The 20,573-nt window shown below is 42.5% G+C and overlaps 1 protein-coding gene across 2 annotated transcripts; it reads right to left on the bottom strand.

Annotated features, from left to right (window-relative positions):
• Window positions 1-401: 401 nt before the first annotated feature.
• Window positions 402-20,250, bottom strand: ush1c (Usher syndrome 1C). 2 transcript variants are annotated; one of them, XM_034589175.1, is made up of 20 exons: window positions 20,115-20,250; window positions 17,481-17,548; window positions 16,096-16,239; window positions 15,828-15,966; window positions 14,654-14,762; window positions 14,530-14,554; window positions 14,370-14,427; window positions 13,836-14,024; window positions 13,687-13,746; window positions 13,359-13,415; window positions 12,111-12,253; window positions 11,571-11,636; window positions 11,347-11,480; window positions 11,146-11,204; window positions 4,921-4,962; window positions 4,395-4,448; window positions 4,211-4,310; window positions 3,315-3,424; window positions 2,352-2,407; window positions 402-1,131 (listed from the first exon to the last, which is right to left on the bottom strand). In XM_034589175.1, the coding sequence occupies exons 1-20, from the start codon at window positions 20,148-20,150 to the stop codon at window positions 1,119-1,121; spliced, it is 1,662 nt and encodes a 553-aa protein (XP_034445066.1). In that variant the 5' UTR covers window positions 20,151-20,250; the 3' UTR covers window positions 402-1,118. The 2 variants fall into 2 exon arrangements, with proteins under 2 accessions (XP_034445066.1, XP_034445065.1); XM_034589174.1 differs by lacking the exon at window positions 20,115-20,250 and adding an exon at window positions 17,718-18,034.
• Between the last annotated feature and the right edge of the window lie 323 nt (window positions 20,251-20,573).

Here is a 20,573-nt window from a genome sequence, read left to right as displayed (position 1 = left end):
CAAGAACATCGCATGATGCACATCTGTGTTCTCTTTTACCTCAAATTTCCATTTACCACGATTAACTCTCAGTTGAAGTCTCATATATAGGTCATCTGATTGTAATATGTAGGTTTATTTAAAGGCAGAATTATTCACACAGGGAGGAATCCCTCGTTCACATAGCAGCTTGGTATTCAAGAAGGAGCACTGTTGCCCCCTGTGGACGTTTAACGTTTAATTACCAATCGGTACAGCTGCCGGTGCATGGTTAGAGGAAATCGATGCAGAACAGCAGAATAAAACCCACAGGTCAGGGTGTGCAGCAGGAGAGAAACTTCTTTCTTTAAATAAAATCTCATTTAAAATATGTAGAATGATGTTTATTAATATTTAAAATAATCAAAACGGGGACATTTAAGTTTTTCAAGAAATTTTATATTGAATTCAATTTTTATTTGCATACCGCCAAATCACAACATTCATTAGCTCAAGGCAATTTACATAGTGAAGTCGAGACCGTACAATATTATAGAGAAATCCAACAGTTCCCATAACGTGTGAAAGGTAAATATAAAGTCCTGCGTTTTAAAACGACATACAAAATGCAATTTGGGGCTCAGTATCTTGTTCAAGGAGACTTCGACATGAGGAATGGGGGAGACAGGGATCAAACCATCAGCCTTCGATCCGCTCTACCACCTGAGCCACAGCCACAAAGCAGAGAATACAGATACAGAAACTCTTTCTGGTTATAGGAGCTGCAGTCCTTTATTGGGCTTTGGAAAAAGGCAGATTACAGAGGTGCTATTGATCACAGTTTGCCTCCTGAAAGATAAACGGATGGTCATTTGTCTCTTAATGAGATCAAGCTTGTGTTGGACGACACATCTAGACAGTGACAATGTACATCGACTGTTGTCAACATCTCAAAATATGACACAAGGCTGATTCTCAAAGAGATTTGAGTAATGTTAAGAACAATAAGACTTGTACAGATGTGTGTGAAGATGAAGCAGAAACAGTTATTTTTATTGAGATAAATCAGACTGTGCATCTTGAAGGAATCATCAATAGTAAAAAAAAAAAAAAACATCTTCTTCTCAATCAGTCTGGTTTTCTTGGCAGGTCGTTAAAGACTAGAAGAACGTCCTGCAGGAGAAGAGACAGGAAAGAATCAATAATGAGTTAATCTGGTGAATAAGAGGAGTTGAGTAATGTCATTTATTAACTGGACCTCTAGGTGATGTATGCATTGGATGTTTCTTCTGTTTACCGTTTGCTTTAGTCACTGCACATTAAGCACAACAGAGCAACACACATGCGGGTGACAAACAAAGAAATAAAAGATAATCAGGGCTAAACTGAACTTTCGTTTTTTGACTGAGGAATTAAACTGAAAGAGGAAACAGAGCAGCTGCCTGCTCAAATCTATGCAAATGAATTAGCAAAGTTATTTGCACAGATTTGAGTGTGCAAATGTTTTTCCTTAATATTGTTTTTTGCTTGAGGAAAAGTCTGTCAACATGTTCGTTCTTACTCTACCAGAGCAGTGTCACTTTATGTCTGTGTATGTCTGAACATGTCACAGTCCCGTGGAACAACATCAATCAGAACAACTGCTGAAGGCTGGCAGGAGTCCTAGGCTGCTTTTTATGAGCGTCCGTGACCTGACGACACTGGACAATACCACACGAGCCGTACATGTATGAATGTGTTTATATCCGGCTCACTGGGTCAGGAATTGGCAGATATATGGTGGGATGGGTCACTGATCGCATTAGCTATGAATGTCTTCACTTAAATAGCCTGGCTGTGTCACTGTCCACCACATGCTACAGCAATAAAGAAACAACGCCCTGAGGCGGTTTTCGAACAGGGAAGAAAACCTGCACACTGTGTGTACATTCACTCTCACGCTAGCTTTTCATGAGAACTTTAAAGGAGATACATAAATCTGACAGTTTGACAACAGCGACGGGAAACAAATACCAAAATACTCTGCGCGTCCGCTTTCTTCTGATTGACAGGGAGACTGTCACATGTGCTCACGAACATAAAAAAAAAACGGGGGCAAACAAAAACAAAGGCCACACCAAGCATCCTCTCGGAGACGTGCAGTGAAGAAGAGGAGGTGTGAAGACTACGAGGATTACCAGGACGAGGCTGAGCTAGTGCTGAAGCAGGTAGCCGTGTCTGTACAGTGTTGCACTGCCTTCAAACACCTTTCTGTTCACAGTGGGACTGACTGATGCTGATTTAGGGCTGCATACACGTGCACACACATAATTGCAATTAAATAGAAACAAAGATGATCGTGGTTATACATGTGTAGACTAAAAAGATGATAAAGACTCAAAAGGAACTCTTACACTTCGTCTTCATAGTCTTTTGGAGGAGAAACAGCGATAACAACATCGATCCAGTCCTGAGAAAGGCAACAGTAAATATTACTTTCTTTCTGTCCTTATTAAAGAGTGTGGTCTTTCAGTTTGAGAGCAAGACTTATTGATTTCATGTTCAGATTTTATGAAGCTTTCACTCACCCACTGCTTGGGCTTAAATTTGCTCTGCTCACACTCAGATAATTTGTTGCTTGGACCGATTTCTTGCGCTCCGCCGTCACCTCTTCTCCTCGCAGTCACACTCCTCCTGCGTACGTGTGAAACGTCTGCTCTCGGATTTCTGCTCTGCTCTTGGATTTTTCTGTCTGTCAAAAATTCTCCAACCAACAGAATTCCAGGTCTAGTGTTGACAAATTAAACCGTCTCGCTCCTTGTTCTGGGTGCATTAGCTTTACTTACTATGTAATAATAAAGCCATGGAGGGCGGGAGAGCATGAACCCAGTGAAAATAACCGCCCTTATAGGACACTCCAAGAAGTAAAGCTAATGCACCCACAACAAAAGGAATATTCTTTCATTTATCAACTCTACACCACAATTCTTTTGGTTGGGGAATTTTGGGGATGTCTGAGAGCAGATGTTTGGTCCAAGCAACAAAATATCTGACAGCAAGCGCACAGCTTGAGCACAAGCAGAGCACAGGTAGGGGCTTTTTGAGTGTGAGTGCCGGGTGAACGAAAAAATCAATAGGTCCTGCCCTGAAAGACCACACTGTTGAATAAACACAGGAAAATTAAACATATACTGTATATATTTTTATATATATAAATAAAAAAGGAATCTGTAAGTAAAGAGTCTGTCAACACAAAGTACAAACAATCAATGTGGGTTCATGTGGTTTAACTAGAATCACTAGCACTCCCTGCTGTGGTAACGTATATTTTTATTAATGGTTCATGGCATTTCATTGGAATCTAGTCTGAGTCATACCCCTCCACTACTCCAGGCTCGAGCCAGAGAGTTTTGTCCCTCGGTCAATGTGGCATCGATCAGGATTTTCCCGTTCACGGCCATGAGCTCATCCCCTGGTACAATGCCCCCTGCGAATAGAGACATCCGACATTTAACTGCCAAACATATTTACAGACACACAAACACAGAGTACGTGCCAGCTCCAGCAGCAGACATAAATACAGTCAGCATGAAAAGGCTCTCCAGCACTTGGCTCTCTCAACTGACTCGTGTTAACCCTGTGGGAAACAGAGCAGGTGTCATTTTCCTGATGCTGTGCCACGCCCCTCGCTACAGTTCACCATGGAAACAGTGATGACAGTGTGATGATAATGTACGAATATAAGCCCAGTGTGTTCACACAATACAAAACGGTTCTGTTCTCCGAGGTTTGGTTTACACAAAGGACTTTTGTGTTCAGTGTTAAATGTGTTTGCAGTTCAAATATGAGATTTTGCTTCAGAGCCTGAACTGGGACATTGTCTGATGAGATCTACACTCAGTTCCCAGTTTATTGATGCATTTAACAGCCTGTGTTTACTTTAGTATATTAATACAGTCTAATAAAACTGCCCCATCATAAATCCCAGGATCAATGTTATAGTGTTCAGTTTCTGGATTGTGTTTTTAAAGAGGTGTTAAACAGCAAATGGACTGTGTTTACATAGCGCTTCAGTCACATTCACTAATTCACACACACATCCAAGCAATGCTTCTGTACACGGTGTAGCAACTGTTGTCCATGAAAACGTTCCGGTCAACAGAAAATATTGGAGCTGTACCCTCGTCTGTGTCTGGAACCTGCCAAGTGTTTTTAGACGTATTATAAATTGACATGAAGTTAAAGCATGAACGTTAAAAAAACCCGAACTGACCGTGCCTATCTGCAGCTCCACCTTCATACACAGAGCACACCGCCAGCTTTCCCAGAGGAGAGTCTGCTCCACCCTCCAGAGCCAGGTCCAGCTGTCCGGTCTTCAGAGCAGCAGCCAAAAAAAACCATCAGTCACGTTTTAGAAACTCTTACCTCAGTTATTTCTACGTGAATGCAGTCGCTACCTTTTTGATTCTCAGCAGCCTCACTTCTCGTCCGGCTATCTGCTCCGAGGAAAACTATTGACAAACGGGATAAGGATTTAAAAAAGTGGAGGGAAAGGGACACAGCAGTTATATAGAAAGTAGTAAAATGATAAACAGAGGAGAGAACATGAAGAATGATTCATCTGAATTTAATACACTAAACATTAATCTGAAGTCGATATGCTGGTTTCAGTTATTACAGAGTTTCAAGGGGAAGTAACGAAAAGTATGTTTATTAAGTTGTCAATCCAACTTCCCTTCTATCTCCCAAGTGAAGCTAACCCGTGTGCCATTAATATTGTATATAGGAAAAACAACAGACGTTTCTTACAAACAAAGCAACAAATTTGTGTACGTCTTTTGTTCCTGTGATTTTAATAACCCAATAAGTCAAGGAGACATTCTGTCTCTGTAAAAGCAGGAGCAGAGATCTGTAAATGTAAAGCTGCATATTTATGAAATGTTCTGCTTTGTTGTGGTGGTCAGAAGATCAGGGATACGATACCATTGAGTAGGGATCAAAACCGTCCTCGTATTTCTGAAATCCCTGAAAGAGAATCAACACGCAGCTCATTAAAAACGGATCAACGCATCGATAACAAGCAAAGAGACAGGCCACAGATTAAATCTCTGTGAATGTGAGCTGTGTAACAAGTCGATGCATCAAGTGCACGTCAGATTTCCTTTGGCAACCAGCTCTGTGTTTAAGTTTAAGTTCCACACTGAATAAATGGAAACAGCGAGACGGAGACTTTACTTACAACACACATACATGGAAAATCATCTCTAATCATTCCTCACAAAGACGACAGCTATTTAATTTCATGGAGGGCGGAGGAAACTTTAAAAAGAAAAGGCTCATTTATCTGTAATGACTCATTTGGTATAATGGATGAATCTAATGAGACTATCAGGTAACAGTCACTCCCTTGGCTTCGTGAGGTCGACTCTAACCTGCAGTGGTGGGATGCAACTTTAAATTTTAATACATTCATTATATTTGAAAGCAAGTACTAAGTAACTTTTGCCCGGTTGGAAAAGTTAATGTGGCACGTTTGAGTGCTTCCTCCAACCTGGTACAACCTCTGACCTTTACTTTATACACTTCTGGCTAAACTGCATCCCCGTGGAGACCAGACAGAGGAGGTCCACAGACGCAAGAAATAAATATCTAGAGCTGGTGGCAGAATATAGAAGGCCCGCTGCGAGCCCATGGAGGCGGCTGCAGGGGCTCAGCGGGACAGTCTTCACAACGAGATCTCAGTCTCTTTGCCATTAGAGGGCTGCAAGAGACAAAAGCCACCACAAACGTCACCAAAGCTGGGTCGCACGCAACTTAGACACAAACCTTTAAATGATCTCCCCCCAGCTGGGTCGCCCAGGGGAGGGTGTCAGTAGAGAATAGACCTGAAACACCCTACAACCCTCGGTTCATCAATGATGTCAAGTCGCACCAAGTGGTGTTATTCAAGAAACAGTTCTCTGTGCTTTAACTTAGTTGAATCTACTCTCATCTCAAAGTGTTCTTTGTCGTGCAAAGTGAAGGTGCTGTACACAGATAACAACTTCCTATGAGCCTTTATAGGATGGCCCTTAATAAATAATCCATCTGATGCCGGTAAAGATCAAATCTAATCACTGCAGCAAGACGAAAATCATTGTGATGTGCATTCACACTCTGCACTTTCACAGCGCTGCACTACAGCGACCATCAAATCGATGAAAGTGCGGTCATGCAGATGCTCCACAACTGGACCTAAAAGGCAGAGAAGCAGCCAACTGAGAGCGGACATAATGAAAAAAATAAAAGGAGGAGCCACCACTAGGTCTCCAGTGAACCGTGAGGAAACCGGATGTGTGAGCGTGGAGACAGAACAAAGAACAGAACAACAGCACTCAAGGGATAAAAGAGTGAGAGAGGTGGTTATATATGGATTACTTGTCGTTTGTTCTTTGATTTAAAAGACGAGTTGAAAGGCACCATCCGTTTCAGCATTTCTTGAGGCTGAAACACAAAATAACACCCAGCATGACATCACCCATGAGTTTGTGATTTTCTCCAGCGACATCATGTTTTATTTTGTTGAGCCATCGCCTCCAATACACATCGTGCTTTATCGTCTATTTGACTCTAAATGGGACCGTAATTCACAAAATGAGCATCAAGCTGTACTGAAGACGTGAAACTAGTGATTGAGATAATAAACTGTGTACGTAAATGTTTACTGACGTTATAAATCAAGTGAGTATAGGGTCATTTTCTCATAGATTTCTATAGAAACAACATTTTGGTCATACTAAAGAATACAGGATTAAGGCACTTCCACATTGGTTTCATTCTCTGGACTAGGAGTCAGTTCCATTTGTATATCTATAGTTTTAGTCTATGGCAAAATTTCCAGTCATACCGTTTTTCTTTGGCCTATTTCTCACAGCAGATGAGACACAGTTACAAACAAGATCCGACTTAAACACTACACAACCACAGTCTTTGGGGACTGAACAAGAGGTGACAGTAAACACAACTGTACTCAGGAGCAATTTTCTTTTAAATTAATATTTTCAATTTCATGAAATAAAACCCAGAAAACTGTATCTCAAAACATCAACAGAATAAAGATGTGTGCAGCAGCAGTTTGCCAGCACATACTTTCAGACATCTGGGGTAGAATATGATTTATAGTGCCCCCCACTCGAGCTTCCACAGTCAAGGTGCCCTTCACCAGAGCATGCCTCCTCCAGAGGCTGCTGGTAGAAGTGGTGCTCTTCTACTCTCAGGTGTGAACGTGTGACTCTATCAATGGGGGAAGAGAGTTTGTGGAAAAGACAGTTGCTCGGCTCACTGGTCCACGGAAAATGCAGTTTCAATAATCTACCCGTTTCCATTAGAGCTAATTTGACAGGAAGGATAAATGTCTTCCTGGTGTGATCTCATAACCACACACTGGGATTCTGTGAAACAGCGGGGGCGTCTGGACCGACTCCCCAGGAGTTGAGAAAGAGGCAGAGATTAATACTTCAGCTCGATGATGACACAGTGTGTCAGACGCCTGAATGCTTTATGGCCCTATTAAGATGAAGCAAAGTTTTAATACAGGGAAGTAGATTACTGTAATGTGGTGCGTTTCATACCAGAGCATCCAATCGGACTGCAGCTTTGTGTGGATCTGGTCGGTGCGTCTGCGACTGAGGCAGCATGACGGGCTTAGACATGACAGGGACCATCTGACGCCTCTGGTTGGGGGGGCTAGGAGCGAGTTGCTATTGGGGGAAGAAATCGTATTTCTACAAGCCACAGCTGAGCACAGGTTCATTTGATAGTTTTTCAAGCTCATGACTCAAAAAGCAGGGGATGTTTGCAAAACATGACATGCTTCCTTCAGAGACTCACCAAGGGACCGCTGGAGGAGGAAACGTGACTGGCATGCGATGTATTTCTCATTACCTGAGCCACAGTGAAATAAAAGTAATGTTTCAGCCCTCTGGCACATGCAGCACACCACAGGAACACTGGTGCCAACAAACACCCACTCACACACCAAACCCTGGGCAAAGTTTCAAAAGCATTGAATTAATCTTTGAATCAGTTCCTCTCATGAGCTTTATATTATGATGGTTTCATCACAAGTACACACCACACAGCAGGTGAAACCCGAACAAATCACACAGCTTCGAGAAAACATCAATATCAAAGGCTTCTCTGGATGTAGTTTCTTAGGATTAAAGAAAATTGTAAACTAATGACTCTCCAAGTCAGTCGTGCTAATACGGTGTATCACTCTCTTCATGCATAAAACATTCCAATACACAAAAACACTTTAATGCACAGACCTGTGCATTAAAAGGAAATTTAATCCTGCAGCAGTGAAAATGCATCAACTCTGAGAAATATATAGAGATATTTCTATGAAACTGCTGACTCAAATTTTCTTTATAGATTAAAATGGAAAAACAATCCTTTCCATCTATAAATCCAACACTCCAACAACAAGGTAAAGCCGTTCGGCCACACCACCCCTCTCAAATGAGAATCTCTAACCTTTGGACTAGAGGGGTAGGACATTTCACTGGTGTTAGACGAGTATAACCCTCCTCTCGGGAGATAGCCGCCCGTCTCCCACTCACTCCTGTGCTCTGGCGGACTGGGAGGGTGTTGGAGGTGATGGTGAGGATGGTGAGGATGCTGGCGGTACAAACCAAGGGAGCCCATCCTGTCTTCAGAGTGCTGCGGAGGTGGTGGTGGAGGGGGAGGCGGAGGTGGCGGAGGAGGAGGGGGTGGCGGCGGAGGAGGAGGAGGCCGGGGAGTAGGCTGAGGCGAGGATGGAGGCCACGACGACTGAAACTGGGGAGGGTAGTGGGAGGAGGGGTGGCTAGCGAGATGGGTTTGCGGAGGGTGAGGCTGAGGGTGAGGCTGAGGGTGAGACTGTGGGTGAGGGTGAGGCTGAGGGTGAGACTGTGGGTGAGGGTGAGGCTGAGGGTGAGACTGTGGGTGAGGGTGAGGCTGAGGGTGAGACTGTGGGTGAGGGTGAGGCTGAGGGTGGGACTGAGGGTGGGACTGGGGGTGAGGCCTGCGCCCCTTGTTGGTCAAGGTAGAGGGGCCGATGGGAGGTTTCCTGGCAAGAGGTGGAGACGGAGGTCTGCGCTGAGCCGGTGCTCGAGAGGGAGGAGGAGAGTAGTTGGGGATGGTGGGGTTCAGTTTGGGTGAAGGGGGAGGGAGAGGTAAGGGAGGGGGAGGCTGGCTGGTGCTGGGCTGCGTGGGGGCCAGTCTCCTCAGTGGGCCCCTCAGGCTCTGATCAACCTCATCCAGGTTGATGTCGTCCAGGTCGGTGGTGGCCAGATGGAGGCCACCAGGGAAACGCCTCACCTTGGGCTCGGAGGCAGGAGAGCGTGGCGGGGAGAGCTTAAAGTCACAGTGACATGGAAAACATTTCAGCTCATGTCGATTCTCCTTTTATCCTAAATAACAATTCCCATTTTTACATTCCTGTTCCCCCTGTCCCTTCCCATCTATGGAAAATGATATGGCTGAGATAAACATTCAATTGAGGCAAGTCATTTGCTAAACGTGCTGGGGAACAGTTGCCTCTTATTGATTTTTTGATTTGTGAAATGTCTACCGATGCCAAAGTATCAGAGCTTTACTCATCTCTATGTAACAGTAAATATAAAGTTACATGTACAGACAAAACATCATTAAACAAAGAGAGGGTTGGACAGAGGTCTCACTCTGTACCTCTGGGGATTCGTTCTCCACACAGGAGATCTGCTCCAACCGAGTTTGACAAAGACGCTCAACCCAGTGCTGCACTTTCTCAGACTCCTCCAGGTCTTCTCTCTCCGTCTCTGAAACCTGGTGCAGAGGCATCGACCGGGCAGCATCAGACAACAGGCATCAAACCCTCACGCACATGCAAACACACCTGCTCAGGTCTCAAAGGACCAGGATGTACAACTCGGTGGCATTTGAGTTAAAGCCAAAACAAGCGAAGGTGACTTTGCCAGAATGTGCATCATAAATATTATATCATAAAAGTCCAATTAACTCGGGTAAACTCCCCCATTACTTTCATACCTCCTGCACCAGCCTATTGATCTTCAGCTGCTTCTCTCGTTCGTGCATCCCTTCTTTCTCCTTGGCGAGTTTCAGCTCAAACTCCATCTCCTTCTTGTTTTTCCTCTGCTCCTGGAGCGTGTCTGTGTTGGACACCTTCTTCTTTTTCTTCTTCTTTTCTCCCTTCTGAGATGCCATCAGTTAGCATAAACAGCAGGTGACAGACAAAATGTTCCACTCCAAACCACACGACAAATAGCTACTGACTAAAAAACACTTTGAATGAGCCACAGGAGGCAAACTTAAAGTTTTAGAAACAAGCTGAGTTATGTGACCAGCACCTTGTCAGGAAGACAGAGAGTTACAGTTATCCTGAACACCACACTGAGCTCACACAGCGGACGGTACCTTGCGGAGTGACGGCAGTTTCCCCTCATATCGATAAAACCAGCCGAAAGCTAAGGATGGACATGAGCACAGGTCATTCTCACAGTTACGTTAAATCAAAACCAAACTTTGAACTAAATCTCAGCAAACACCAAGCAGGGTATCCATTTGAAAAACAAGACGTTGAAGAGCCACAACACAGCATTCAAGGAGAAATTGTGTTTGGGCCTGTTCTTCAGGAAACTCTTCTGTAAAATCAAATGATGAATTTTCAGGTTGGGCTTGATTTTGGCTTTCATTGTGAATTTAGCAATAAATAAATGATATAAGCTACAGTTACCGCCCCGCAGTTCTATTGATCTTCGACCACTGAAATCGAATCTAAGTGACAACTGGTCAAATTTGAAAGAATTCTCTTTCTCCAAGATGATTTGCTCAAGAGGCCAAAAACATGTTTTGAGAGGACACTGTGACCTTGACATTTGACCTTTGACCTCCACATTCAAATCACTTCATCCTTGAGTCAAACTGAACGTTCGAACCAAATTTGAAGAAATTCCTTGAAGGCGTTCTTGAGATATCGTGTTCACAAGAATGACACAGATGGACGGACGACCTGAAAACATGATGTCTCCGGCCGCTGGCTGCCACCGACTCAGAGGCAAAAAAAAAACTTATCACCAATAGTTACATTCTGGTTGCCAAAGGAGATCTCGCACTAGTCTCAGCGTGTTTGTACAAACATCCTCTGAAAGCAGCCGTGACAATGCACAGCTGAGGCTCGGGACTTACTTGTCTGCCCTCCTTCTCCTCCTCCTCATCCTCCTCGTCTTCCTCTCTGCCTTCATCAGCTTAGAAGGAGAGGCCATAAAAAGCAGCACGGCACACGACAGTGACAGAAAGAGAGCGTGCAGACAGAGAGAGGGAATAAGGTGAGAGTGACTAGAAGATTCATGCATTTTAAAAGGAGGAGATCCAATCAGGCGGCCTTACGAGAGCTCTTCGTCTTCTCGGTGGTTTTTAATTCAGGTGGGGCAGGTGACGGGCTCTTCGGGCTCTTCGGCCTGTTTTTGTTGCCCCAGTCCTCCTCCCACTCTCTGCTGTGCTTCTTCTCCGCGGCATCAATCCTGCACAGGACAACATAACAAATAAGGAATATGATGATTTATTATTATAACAATATTGATTTGGCTCTTTATGGAAAATGAGTCACGTACTTCTCCATCTCCTGCTGATAGCGCTCCTCTTCTTCTGCCGCTTTCTGAGAAATTTCCATCTTCCTCCTGGTAAACATAAACACATTATGCTACAATGCAGGACTATAAAAGGTTAGAATATATTGCATTTAATCAATAGACTGCTGTTGAAAACCCTCCAGCACATGGTACTCAGATATAACAAGCGGTTTATAAACGCCACAGACAAACGTGCAAGTGAGCCTGAATCTATCTGGCGATGGTGCTGCAGAACAATTAAGTAAAGCTCCGGGTTTAGACAGAAAACCATTGCAGCTCGTGTTTACTTTGCTGCATCTACCGGATTTATGAAGACGTGTGAATGAGCAGCATATGTTGAAATGATTTATTCCTCTGTTCAAAATTGTGGAAAACTCTGTGTATTGCCTGTACTGCTGCAGCGGTAAACAGGCCACACAATGCAATGGCCTGAATGGCATTACAGGTGTTAGAATTCAGGATGACGGAAGAGTTTTGATTTCTAAGAAAAGCAGAGTCTAAGTTTTTCCGCCGTTCACTCACTGCTTCTCCTTCTCCTGCTGATCTTTAAGGATTTTGTTGGTCTCCAGTGCCACCCTCTTCTGGTGCATCAGCTCCTGCCTATCCAGCTCCCGGCGAGACTCCACGGCCAGCCGCTCCTCGTCTGTCATGAACAGCTCGCTGCCCTGAGACGATAATGAGGGAAAGACGTCTGTTTTTGTCAAGTCAAAACTTTGAAGCTTTGATTACAGTTATTCATTTATGTTTAATTCATTTTCAAAAAATAACTGCATGGGAGGAACAGGAGGACCAAAACGTCCAAAAGGACCAATTCTGCTTCGATCTCACAGAAGAAGAAAAAAATACCTCTCAGCTATAATAGTGGATTTCATGTATATTCAAAATGAAACACACACACTAACGTAAATAAGTGCCTCAGACAGGCCGCAAGGAAAACACAGTCATCGTCAATAAGTACTGAGGTAAACAATCTGCCGAGTGACTTGACTGATGATCCATATTCCCCTTGCAGACGGCCGGGCTGAGGCACAGGCTTGTAATGAGACGTCTCCCAAACAAAATGCCACATCAATCTGTGCGCTGCTGGAATGCAAAGAGGCAGAAATGTCTGTTCGCACGTCCAGACAAGATGATCGCTGCACTGTTTTTACCTTTAGTACATTTCTAAAGTAATTTAAAAGTCAATAAAGTGCTATTTAATACATTTCCCAGGTTTTTAATTATCTGCACATCATCCTATGATATCAATCACAATACAAACAATAATTCTAGACATTTGATAAACACCATTTTGTTTTGCCTCTAAAACTGTGAAATGATTTTAAGTTTACAAGTCATGAAGATCTGTTCGATGTAATTTCTGTGAGTTATCACATTTAATAGATTAAACTAATTAAACTAATGCTTGAGGATCTCTGGGAAACACTCAACATGTAATAGAAAATCACAAAATCACTGTTATCCAGGAGAATTCATTTTAAAGGTCTCATGAGCAGACGCAGTCACGTGTATCTTCAACTCACATGCTGTGTTGTCAAGTCTATTCAAAAGTGCTCACAATAGATTACTGGGCGAAAAAACACATATGAGGTGAGCTGCAATAAATAACATGCCCTGGTTTCAGACGTGCTCTGACCTCCAGACATTTTCCTCCATGTGTCTGAACTGGACATTCTCCTGCTGCATTCTTCACATGTGAAAGTAAAACTCTGGAAAATGTTTCTATGGTGTTGAATACTATATGTACATTAAAGTTGTTAGTGTACTTACAGCTCCCGTCAGAACAGTAATAGTCAGACTCCTGCTGCTCTTCAAGACTCTCACAGCCTGGGAAGAGAAAAACAGAAAATTTGAATAACACTTCAAATAACCATTCATTTTAAGAAGTGTCTTTAATGAATACGATTATGGGAAATCTATTAACACTGCTCCTTGTCTTGTGTGAAGTACATGCTTCATCAGAGTGTGAAATCGTCGCCGGCTCCAAACAAATTACATCTTCAAGAGCTTTTCCCTCAGCTGCTTTGGCAAATAAGCAACTGTCCTGATCACACAGATCAAACTTTGCTTGGGATGAAGGGTGTCTGTTAAAACCCACCTCTTTGTGGTCCGTGATGGTAAAATCGACCCCATTCACCTCCACAATCTGGTCTCCAATCTACATTTTGACATGAGACATAGATACAGTTCACAGCAGGCAGGAAAATAACATGTCAGTATTTCATGGAGTTGTTTCTGAGAAGTCACCTGAAGTCCAACTTCTGCAGAGAGAGAGCCAGGTTTGACGTTACTGATGTAGATACCAGGTTTCTGTGTGGGGCCGCTGGAGATGCTGATGCCCATTCCCTTTGTGCCCACAAGACTGAGGAAAACCTTCTTCTCCTTGATCTCCTTCCCTCCGATCGATGCCAAGCCGGCAATGCTGTTTTTTTTCTCCTGGAAGGAAGAGAGAATAAAAGAAACAAAGCTATTCTGTATAGATCTGGTGTAAAAAAGACAAAGGTCATGAGATAAGTAGAATTACAGTCCTGCAGTTTTATGTCACAACAATCCAGTGCACTTTCTGTCAACATGGATTTTCTTTTTGCCAGGCTCATTTGAGATCACTGGGACCTTTGACCACTGAAATCTAATCCGTTCATCTTTGAGCCAAAGTGAACATTTGTACCAAATTTACAGAAATTCTATTAAGGCAGTTTTGAGATATCGTGTTGACAAGGATGGGAAAGACAAACTGTCTGTCGCTGGAGTGGAGCCATAAAAATAAACTCAGGTTCTTACCCCTGACTCAGACACAAACTGGTCAACGAACTGCCACTTCAGCGGCTCATCTGATGAACTGGAGAAGATGAGAAAAACAAATGAGAACAGAGGAGAGCAGAATCTTAGATAGTGATAAATAAACAAATGAATAATGTTATCACAAAATACTGCCTCTCACCTTTTCACTGGGATCATCCCCACATCTGTAAACATGAGGAAAAAAATATATCAAAATGAAAGATTCCACTGATTATCATCAATCACGCTCCTGATGTTGTAAAATGAGTTTGTGTTTGACGTACGTCGAACTTTGAGCGACACGATCTTCTTGGTCTTGATGAGACTGATGACCTCCTCGTGGATACAGGAGGAAATGGAGTATCCATTTATACGCACGATCTCGTCACCGAGCTATAAACCAACACAGGACGGGATATAAGGATGGACACGCTCTGTCAATCCATCACGTCAGATCACAGACGAAGCCATTGATTATTTTATAATGTAACTCTGCCAGCCAATTAAACCAGACAGTATATAATCTATTGATCTGCATAATTTATCTACATTCTTTAAATTGATTCCATCTACGTGATGCACTCTGTGGAAGTGACTTACAATTAAAGAGTGAAAACCGCTGAGTAAGCTTATACACCTCAATCTCCCTGACCTTAGTTTGCTTGTGCAATATACAGGATAATAGGGGCAGCTGTGAATCAGGAGGCAGAGTGGGTCGTCCACTAAGCAGAGGGTTCGATCCCAGCAATACACTGAATCCTAAACCGTTTTTGTGTATCTCCAAACAGTTGATTCAATATAATTAATAGACAATGGAAAATCATTTTTAAATTTAAATAAACCTTAAATTTTAAAGCAGTTTAAACACATAGTATTCTGACAATATTACTTGAACTATAGAAGAAACAGATTAAAAGCATAGAAAAAGGAGGGACTTTTTTAGATGATGACAGTTTCCCAACAGGTACTGACCAAACTACTGTCCTACTGTACTACTACCTTTGATGCTTTATAAATCTAGATATTAGACAAGAGACCATGCTCGCGGTTATAAAGCGTGTTGTAAATCTGTCACAGATAGATACTGACATCTGAGTGAATGTAAACCATCAGTGACATACATTCAGGCTCTTTAGAGTGTAACAAACATGTTTCTTTACACCACCTAGTGGATCCTGCAATTATGACAAGAACTAACGGCCACAAAAAGTCAAGAGTTAAAATATATTTCTAATTTTACTTTATTTACACATGTAAACTATGCAACTGATTGCAAAAAGGGTTGGTATCCTAACTATATTAATGATGACACTACGATAATGATAACACTTATTTTTTTACATACATATACCTCTGGTGGTACTTTAACAAAAGTTAGAATCTACTGTTTTAACATTTAGTGGCATTAAAGATAAATACAAATATCACAGTGCGCTCATACGTAGGTACATACAGCACCTGAAGGCCGACGTTCCCGGCCTGACCGTCTTTGACGATCTGTGATATGTAGAGGCCGCTGCCAAACTCCAGCCCTCCTCGGACACTCAGACCAAGTCCGTCACGATGAGTCCGGTCCAAACGCACCTCTTTGAGCTTCCTGCTCAGTCAGGAGAGACATAAACCAGAGATAAGAACCAGGATGTGTGAGCCACATAAAAGTGAGCAAGGGATAAGGAGGACGGTTTCAATACGAAAACAAACTAGCACAAGGTCATGCAGTACTCACCGTGACCTCTTGGGTGTGAGGAGGTCGTACTCCACCTGGTGTTTGAGTGGGATGAGAGGTCGGATGGCGTCGAACAGGGGCAAACGCTTTGGCTCGTTGATCACCAGCTTCAGGTCCCCAACCAGCACCGGTAGATCCATCGACCTGAGAGAGCAAGAGGAGGGTAACTGGAGATTTACATCAATGTACCACGATTTCTACCTTCTGAGAGAATTTAAAATAATGAAGACTCTTCGGGTAAAGACCGAGAGGCAAGAATGTATTTAGTGGACTTCGGTACAAGAAACATAAACTATAGTAATGTGTACTGAAGCTGCACTAAAACAAGAATAAGGAAATGAAAATATTTCAAGTATCAAATGTTAATATGATGTACATTCCTGACATCAGCTCCAGAACTGAAACTTTATTGGGCCGGGACAAGACAATAAAATATGAAACAAAGACATTGTAAACTATTAGAGATGATTTTATAGGATTTTTCCCTTCCTGATATGCAATTTTATTTTATCTGTTTTAAAGTATCTAATCATGCTTTTTCTGAATATGAAATGACTACAATAGCTCAAAGATCTCATAACTGCCTGCAGAGGATCTCATCAGCCAAAAGAGCTTCCTAATGTTCCATTTCTAATCTAAACGTACAGCAAATGACTATATTATCAAAACTGTGATGCCCTGCAGAGTCCAGTCTTCAGTCAGTTGCTATTCAAAGAAAGACACAAGGTAACTCGAACATCCATTAAAGCAGCAAAGTAAAAGCTACTGTATAAAATTTGTCCACCTGGCCTCCTCCTTGAATTATTAATAGGTGAAACTCAGCTCTGTTTGGAGGATGAACATAAAAAGAGCTTTTGTGAATAACTGGCCAGGCTTGTCAGGGCACAGTGGAAACTGATCAGAGGCTTAACCAGCGGAGTCTCAGGCCTCTGCCTCCGTACAAAAATGAATTGGACCTGTAGCCCCCACCGGCCCACTGAGACCAGGCTGTTACCAGAAACCAGGATGGATAAAGACAGTTTGAACTGCAGGCGTGTGTGCATCAGAACGGACTGAGGCGGGATTGAGAGATTTTGGTGATTTTACATTAATAAGATGCAGAGGAGTCAATAGAAGTTGAAAAAAGGCATTTTAGCATCATTTCACCTGCAGCTAACGTACGACAAGAAGACATTCTAGCTGCATGTGAGGCAAATGGGAATAAATGAAGCTTTTACCCTCGATTTTACTGACATTTTATATTTGCATAGACAGAAACATTACAACACTGGTTCAAAGTGGCAATTATTTACCCGCCCAGTTTATTCAATGACCATCAACAGGTGATTTAAATAGAAAAATACAGGTGTGAATATACAGATGTGTATGAGACGAGTGGCACTCACTGGTGATACATGCGGAGGACGTCGTACAGGTAATCCTTCTCCGCTTCATTTTCAATCAGCAACTCCACCTGCAAGAAGAGACGCACATCAGGCGCCATCGTTCGACTCACTGCTGATTCAGAGGAAACGTCAGACACACACTGTACCGCTCTCCTGTGGTCCCGTCAACGCTACAGGGGGTAAGCCTTGTGTGTGCATCTGTGTGTGTGTGTGTGTGTGTGTAGGAGTCGTACAAACCTGATGGCGGCTCAGATGCAGCAGGATCGTTTTGAGGAAACGCTTCGGCCAATCACTGATGTAACACATTTCTGTCTTTCTCATCGAATCTGTCCCAAACTCAGCTTCACCCCTGACCCTGAGCAGTTGGTTTTCTTATTTCTTTAAGTTCAGTTAAAGCTGCAGGCTTTCAGATGCTGAGGCTCCTTGCAGTTTAAGCAGGTCTAATGAGTTGCCCTTGCCCGACTATCAAACCCCAGGGAGGGAATAATGGTATAATGGCATAACAGCTGAGGAGAGGCTGCAGCGGGAAGGTCAGCAGTGTCCTCTTACAGCAGACACAAACAGAGGTCCACATTCACACCCAATGTTCACACACACGCGAGCACACGCGAGCACACACACACACACACACACACACACACACACACACACACACACACACACACACACACACACACACACACACACACACACACACACACACACACACACACACACACACACACACACACACACACACACACGACTTCATCATTTCACAGGACATTACATTGACTTCTATTGAATAATTCTGTATATATATGTGATGTCTTGCAATGTATATGATGTACGTGTCTTTTAGTAATATTTGTATTTATAAAACATTTCATAGGAATAATAATATATTAATAGGATTTTTTCTTTGCTGCGTTGTGTGTGAATGAGCTACCCGGACTTCTGAAAATAATATCTATCCATCTCATACATCTATATCCTAACCTTAAAACAGGTCTTCACCTTAAAGTTTAAGGATTTACATTATGGGGACTTTCTTTTTTTCCTCACAAGGAAGACAAGTCTCCATAATGGGACAGTGTAGACAGACTTAGGTCCCCACAACATGACCAATACCTTGACCACCCACACACCCACACCCACACACACACACACACACACTTTGCCTTACTGTCTGAACTCCAAACTTTAAAAAAGTCTTATAGAGAGCAAAACACACACGACAACACACACATCTGTATCATTGTATGTTGGGATTAAAGCATATGCAGATCAACTGGGCTGCACATTGGTTTAATAAATGTTAACTTCACACTCTGAGGGCCCTGCTGTGAGGTCATTGTGAGGGAGTGTGTGACATGGTGTTTACGACTCTCGTAAATTTCCCCTGCTCAGGGCAGTAACACACAGTCACCCTGCACTACATGCAGACTTTGGCACCATAGTCCAATAAAACAAGAGCTCATCACATATTGATTTTGAAAAGCACAATGTGTTTTTAGAGAGTGTGACTGTTTTCACACAGTAAGATCCTGTGTAAGTTCGCTTCACTATGATGTTCTAAGACTGCAGTGTAGACTTAAACCTACTGAGAGCACATCCACCTTTAAATGGCAATTTAACAAAGCAGACACACATGATAATTCAGTTCTTCAGTTTGAATCCGGACAGTTGCTTTGACACACACTCAGCCAAACAACCAGAGATGACTATTACCATGTCCCCACAGAGAAACAAAGCCTGATTGTGCCGTGAACTCCCCTCTGCCTCTAATTAAAACCTGTAAACTGTCCCATCTCTTCCGCTCAGCTGCTCATCTCTGGCACGGCCCACATTACCTAATGTGAGGATGCCCTTTGTGAAGAGTCCACAATATGGCGCCATGCCTGCCTGCATCACAGATGGCTGTGTCGGTGGTGATCCCTGTACCTGCTGCGGGGCTGAAAAACACCCTGAACATATCATGTTCCCTCTGATATCGTTCACTCACAGTTACCTTTTCGGGGCTTGAAATGTTTTACCAACCAATAAAACATTCTGCATTTCAATCTAAATTCATGGATTTCATGGATCAGTGGGTGACCTCAGACATATACAGAATTGACGTCCTAGAATATAAATACTTAAAGACATATGTTTAATATCAAAAAATAGACTATGAAGATTAATTGTAACTTAAATAATGCTCATATGTCTCAAAAGAGTTGTTCTGTGCCATCTTATGGAAAGGTTCATTGAGAAAAGCAGTTAAGTAATTCAGGTTAATTTATAAGTTGAAAAACAATTACACTATATTACCAACTCTAATGGTTCTGTATGTTTCCCATGGACGTAATAGTAAGTGATACACTATTATGGCTGTTTTGAATGGTGCTATATAAATAAAGTTATTATCATTATTATTAGTAGTAGTAGTTGTAGTAGTAGAAATATTTTTTTAAGTATCATCATCATAATTTTAAAACTAATTCTTTGAGCTGCTACTCTCTCTGTGTTGTCTTGTTTCTTGAGGCCTGTTGAACATCCCGCTGTCAGCAGGTGAAGACACCTGAGCCGGTTCATTGTCCCGCAGGTAAACAAGCAGCTCTTTACATTTAGAGGTATAATCATCGGCCGAAGAGACAAATGTCGTTTTCTCACCTTGTGTCGAAATTCCCGAGCAACTTTCCGCTCCATGGTGAAGAGACAGGGACAAACAGGAGGACGACAGATCCAGAGTCAGAGAGTTGGACAGGATCTGAGGCTCCGTGTCAAGATAGACCGAGTTCAATCAGAGCTTCCGCTTTGGATCTCCATAGTAAAGGAAGAACTACAAAGTAAGAGCAGTTGTTTTGGTGATTCATTTGACGTGTGAACCTTTAAGAAAGCATAGGGCAAATATTCATGTTATTCCGTCACGACAAATTCCACCCTTCATTCTGAAAACACAAAGTTTTCATTTTATTTAATTTGATAACTTAATGAAACTTTTTTTTGCCCTTAATTATTTTATAATTATAATTTTAATAACTTAACAGAGATCTAGACATTGAATTAAATTTCTCTAAAAGTTATTTCATCATACTGGTCTTCATCTTTGTCCATTGTTTCAGATTTGTA

This window comes from Hippoglossus hippoglossus, chromosome 6, assembly GCF_009819705.1.
Source record: "Hippoglossus hippoglossus isolate fHipHip1 chromosome 6, fHipHip1.pri, whole genome shotgun sequence".
NCBI lineage: Eukaryota > Metazoa > Chordata > Actinopteri > Pleuronectiformes > Pleuronectidae > Hippoglossus > Hippoglossus hippoglossus.
This window is presented reverse-complemented; position numbering and strand designations above follow the sequence as displayed.